Raw genomic sequence first — 5,967 nt, forward strand, 5'->3', positions numbered from 1 at the left:
AATGCTCCGCCCCCGGCTCCCACCTTTACCTGAATGTGCGCCTTCCCCTGAATCTGTCCCGCAGTCTAGATCCCGTTCCAGGTCCCAACACGCCCTCCCCTGCCCCACACCCCCGCCACGGGTCCCCGACCCCTTTGGGTGGTCCCTGCGTGTCCCACCCACCGTCGGGCGAGCCAGTCGCGCCCCTGAACCCCACATTGACCTAGAGGGGTCATGAGCATCCGGCTCCTGGCCCATGTGTGTCCCGTGGGCTCGGGCCGGACAGACCCTTCCCCTCCAACACACCTCGCTCCCCTGTCCTGAAGGCTGCAACCCTGTGACCCTCAAAGGATTTGGATTACATCTTAATGCCCTCAACACCCCTGTCTGTGTCTATAATTAATAGGATGAGTCCCAATCCTTCCTGAGAAGGTTGGGGGCTGGGGCAGCACGAAGTCTTGAAAAGGCCAACTTCACTCCGGTTCCCACAGTCTCAGCTCTGCTCCATTCCACGCACAACCCTTTCCGTGGTTCCCCAGACTGAGTATCTATATACCTCCCTTAATCAACCATTCCTGACGCCCTTTAATTCTCAGCTCTCCCCTTTTGGTCGATCCTCTTCTAACCTTGTCTTCTCCCTCTTCCTCCTGATTCAGCCTACTCATTTCTCTCTATTTGGAAAAAAGAAAAAAAAGGGCCAGAAAACAGTTTTCTCTATCTGATATATTTTAAAAGTCCTTCTTTCCTTCTCCTGTCCTCTACCCCTTTCCCAATAGGTAACCCTCTCCGGGGACTCTCCTTCCTCTCTGGGCTGGCCTCCTCCCTCACCCTGCCCTCCCTCGGACCAGCTCGCTGATCACTCACCTGGGCATGCTGGGCTCCGTTCTCCTCTGGGCTCCCTGGGTAGTAGGTGTGGGGCCCTTCAACAGGGACTGGGCCCTGACCCTGCAGCAGCTCCACGGCCTCCTCAGGACTCAGACCCAGCACCTCCCCAGCCCCCAACTGCTGTTGCAGGGTGGCCAGCCAGTACAGCTCCTCCAGGCCTGGCCGGGTGCCCTCGGTGGCTCCCACCGTGCCCGGCTCACTGAAGGTGGGTGATGGAGGCACTGAGCTGTAGGGTGTGGAGCCCAGTGAGGCTGTCGGGGGGCCAGATCTCCCCTCCAAGGGTTCCCGCTTTACCTCAAACTTCATTAAGTCAAAGTCATTGACATATTCCATGGCCAGGGGACTGGGAGGCAGTGCCATTCTGGGGTTGGATTAGGAGGGGTGCACCTGCAAAAAAGGGGACAGGTTTGGAGCACCTGGAGGCTGCCTGCCTCCTTGACCAAAATCCGTTTCCCCCAAAGCCCAAGTGCCCTGGGGACAGAGTTCTGGAAAGCTGGGGTGATGGCGCAGCCTGTTCCCTGCACAGTCACCTCTGGGCTGAGGGACAACTTCTTAGGTGGCAGGGGCTCCTGACCAGGGGGAAAGCAGCTTAAAGCCTGAGTGAAGAAGAGGATAGCAGAACCTCTGGCCCACTGGGATCTACGAAAAATAAGAAGACTGTGGCAGCACTCCCAATTCTAGTGCTGGGACATGCTGAGCATCTCTGTCATCTCAAGAGGCATCATTTCATTTCCAAGCAATTTTAAAATGTTGCTTAATTAACTGTGACAGAGTATGTGTATATTTTAGAGCAATGGAAAGGCACACGTGCTGTGGATTTTAAAATAGATGGATAACATGCTGTAATCTCTCTCTGTCTCAGAACACCCAGGCCAGTGCCTTGCACATAGTAGACCCTCAATGCACATTCATTCTATGTACTAATCGATGAATCCCTTTTCTAGAAGCAAGAGACTTTTCAAGAATCAGTTCTAGAAAGATCAGGACAGAGTGGTGACCATCTTTCCCCAAGTCTAATCTCTCCAAGGGAAACCAACCGAGACTGGTTTTCCTCCTTCCATCCAGGACCTGTGATGTTGTATGAACTTGAGCAGGTCACCTTCCCCTTCTGACCCTCGTTTCCCCTTCTGTTCAAGGAAGGTAGTTAGACTTTAACATTTCTCAGAGAGTGTTCTGTGAAACATGAAGTCTGAGACCTATCCAAGAAGGGGTCTATGCACAGATCATTCTTAGAAATGCTGTCTCCCATCCCTGTGAGCCTCTTGCAGGTTCCCAGAGCACCGCAGCATAGTAATCTGAGAAGTCCTTCGGTAAACCATCTGTTCAACTTCAACAGAGTGTCCCAAACTTATGTCACCCAGGAACCCTCCTCCCTGTTATCAACCACGGAACATGTGCCCACCTGAGTCACCTCTGGCTAGGTGACCTTGGAGAGCCTTCCCAGCCCGGAAGTCCCAATCTTGAGCCCAACTCCCAGTTCCAACAGCCCCAGGAGGGACAAGGCAGAGAGTGCTCGTCCCCAGGGCTTAGAGTCTGGCTCCATCTCGATGTCCAAACCTAGGTAACCCACTCTCCAACCACATCTCAGGCCCCCAGGCTCTGCCCAGAGAGGTGGCAGGAAGGACAGGTCCTCTCTCTCTTCCTGTCCCAGGTGTTGCCCTATCTATTGAGCCCCTCACCCTTGAAAAGGCAGAGGGGATGGGAACAAAAACACAAATTGAAGGAATTGATCTTTGGCGGGGAGGAGAAGGTGAGACATAGAGAGAGGTGTCCAGAAAGAATTGGATGAAAAGCTAAGTGAGGAGGGCTGTTTATCTTTCTGATGTGATAGCAGTGAGGGACATAAAGCCAGTCAGGGTGGGAGTAGAGCAGGGGACAGAAGTGTGAAGATTCCTGAAAACAAACAACAGAAAGCAGACAGCAGGTGTCAGAGGAGGGGGCTCTAGGTGAGAGGCCTGGCACCCAAGTAGGCCTCAGACATACTCACTTTAGGGATGGCAGAGATGATTGGTCAGTGTCAAAGCCAGGCAGGCACAACTTCCCCAGAGACTGGAGGCCCCATTGAGCAGGGCCTGGTGCCTCTGTGCTCAGAACAAGGGGCTGTGGGCACAGAGCCCACTGGGTACTCTTAAAGGGCCAGCTCTCTGAGGTCATCCATGGTTCTCAGGCCTCCAACCAATGAGGTAAGGGGATCATTTGCATATCTCATTGGCCTGAGGGGTTGCAGGAAATGAGAGGAGAGGACAAGTCTGCCTGTTCTCAAGGAAGGCAAGGGGGCATCTTCCCCAACAAAGCACCTCACTGATGGTCTGACTCACCGTTCTCAGCTCCCCAGTACAGAGTGCCGCATTGGCCCCTGCCGGCACCCTCATGAGGACACAACCCTCAGCCCTTGGTGACTGAAAGCCCGGGACTGGAAAAGAGGGCCAGACAAGCTTCCAGCACCTTTACCCTCCAAGGCTCCGCAGCATCCTGTGGGTGTTTTAGGGGAGTATAAGCTCTCCTAAGCCCACTCTCACCTGGCCTGTTGGGTCTGTCTCCTGTTTTCAAGAACGTTCACGTTTCTGCTCCCTGCCTCACTCCCACCTTATCTGGCCTCATGCCCCTCACAGTTATGGCATCAGAAAGATAAACAACCCTCCAGGACTTGCCCATCCTAGTCTCAGCCTCTCTAATTCCTGCGGACCCAGCCCCAGGACAGGCAGGCCAGCTTGGGTTCAGGAGCAGAAGGGGGAATGAGGAACCCTTTTCCTTCCTTCCAGGACACCTCGGGACACTGAAATCCAATCACCACTGATCCATCAGAGACACTTTTGTAACTGTCCTCATTTGCCCTCTGCTTCCCCTCACCTTTTCCTTGTGTGTGTCTCTGTCCCTCTTTCTTCCTCTCTCACTCCTCCTGGTTCCCAGATGGCTGGGGGGTGACCTACATTTTCAGCCTAATCCCCTAACACTTCTTAGAGCTATCATCCCCAAGTAGAAGTTGGAACAGAGATACTAGGAATTAGCCAAGGAGATGTTTAAACCTGTCTGAAGCTGTTTAAATAGGGTCTGTACTAGAATAGAACTCCAGGAGTTAAAAGCTATTTCCTACATTCTAAGGACATCCAAACACTCCCCTGGGGTTAACAGGTCCTCTTTCCCAACCGAGAGAGAGACCTGGGGGTCCATCAGCCCCAAGGATCAATGATAAAAATTAACCTGGTCCCAGCCTTAGATGTTAGGTAAAGAGCTGGTAGATTCAGATGATCTAAGACAGTGGTTCTCAGCCCGGGGTCCCCAGACCAGCAGCACCACCTGGGAACTTGCTAGAAATGCAATTCTCTAGCCTCACCTCAAACTTACTGAATCAGACACTCTGGGGATGGGACCAAAAGAAATCTATGTTTTAATAAGCTCTCCAGGTAATTTTGATGAACGCTGAAGTTTGAGAACCCCTGATCTACAGAGTGCCTATAGTCAACTCAGATTCCTTCGGTGTGTGTGTATGTGTGTGTTTGGTCTCTCCTACCATGCTCTCTACACACATATAAGAAGACCAACATCAGAGGACATCTCTCTTCCCGCACTTGGCCTCCATTTTATAGAGCAGAGACCACTGTCATCATTCAAGTGGAAAGGCTTCTCAGTGTGATTGCCTGAATCTAGTGCTGTTTTTGCAAAAGAATTGAAAAGCCCAAGGCCTAGGAACAAGGCCACGAAATGGGAATGGGGACCATGGAGACCAGAGCCCAACACATGCGCACGGAATGTGGTTCTAAGGTAAATACCCAGGAAAGAGACCTCAGAATTTCCTTGGTGCAGAAGGAATAGCAAGTGTTGACTGCAGCCCCTTTTGCAGGCCTGGTCTGGTCTCACCAGACACTTGCCCCCCAGCAGCTGTCAGGTCTGCGCTGATCCTCTTGTTTACTGGAGCGCTCAGAGGAGAGGTGGGAGGGCTAAGCTGCTAATGGGCTGAAGGAGTCAGACTAAACAAGCTCAGGCGAGTTGAGCCACTCAGGGCTCAGACCAGGCACCACTGACCAGGGAAAGGAGTCTGAGGGGTGAGGGCTGGACCAGGGGAAAGGACCAAGGACACAGAGAGGAGAAGCACGTTGGTCAGTGAGGACCCAGGAAGTGGTTCATGGGTTTTCCTGGCAGGGGGGGGACGCAGGCTGAGACTGACTGGCTCAAGGACATTTGGGGACAGAGAAATGGGGATGAAAAAGTTGAAACCAGGTGGACTCTGTGAAGGACAAACCAGAGGAAGGGAGGCAAGAAGACTTAGCTAAGGAGGCTGTAGGTGTAGACCTGGGAGAGAGGGCAGAACTAGTCAGGGGCTCCCCAGGAATCTGGATTGAGGGAGACAGAGGGACATAGGCACATGGAAGAGATGGGCAAAGGCCCACGGAGAACTAAGAGAGAGAAGAAAGCTTCTGGAAGGGGATCAAGAGGGAGTAAGAGGTGATGAGAACAAGTGACTAGAAGAGCAAAAGTGGTAGAAGAAGGGAGAGAGGAAAGTAAGATTGGGGACCGAGGGCTTCCCTGGTGGCGCAGTGGTTAAGAATCCGCCTGCCAATACAGGGGACATGGGTTCGAGCCCTGGCCCAGGAAGATCCCACATGCTGCAGAGGAACGAAGCCCATGCGCCACCACTACTGAGCCTGCGCTCTGGAGCCCATGAGCCACAACTACTGAGCCCACGTGCCACAGCTACTGAAGCCCACGCACCTAGACTGTGCTCTGCAATAAGAGAAGCCACTGCAATGAGAAGCCGGCACACCACAACAAAAAGTAGCCCCCACTCGTCGCAACCAGGCAAAGCCCGCATACAGCAAAGAAGACGCAACGCAGCCAAAAATAAAATTAAATAAATTAAAAAAAAAAAAAAAGAAGATTGGGGACCGAGAACTAGAAACAAATACAGAAGAACAGACAGATAGATGGTCAGGCCATAGAGAAAGAGCAATGGACAAAGGACAAAAAGGTCAAAGGATATGGACAGAGGGATGCTGGATCATGGGGAGAGAGGGCCAGGCAGGTAAAGGGCCTGGAGAAGTGGGGTAGAAAACAAAGAGGAAGGAGAGGATGGGAGACAGAGTCAGTAATCCAGGATTCCATTCT

The 5,967-nt window shown here is 52.6% G+C and overlaps 1 protein-coding gene across 1 annotated transcript in view; it reads right to left on the reverse strand.

The window, feature by feature from the left end:
• Nucleotides 1-1,224, reverse strand: part of NRL (neural retina leucine zipper) — a 1,901-nt gene extending 677 nt beyond the window's left edge. Inside the window, exon 1 of the mRNA XM_024753271.1 lies at nt 844-1,224. Coding sequence (XP_024609039.1) covers nt 844-1,224 — 381 coding nt within the window. The remainder of the gene's footprint in view (nt 1-843) is intronic.
• Between the last annotated feature and the right edge of the window lie 4,743 nt (nt 1,225-5,967).

Source organism: Neophocaena asiaeorientalis, unplaced genomic scaffold, assembly GCF_003031525.2.
Source record: "Neophocaena asiaeorientalis asiaeorientalis breed wild unplaced genomic scaffold, Neophocaena_asiaeorientalis_V1.1 scaffold1186, whole genome shotgun sequence".
Taxonomy (NCBI): Eukaryota; Metazoa; Chordata; class Mammalia; order Artiodactyla; family Phocoenidae; genus Neophocaena; species Neophocaena asiaeorientalis.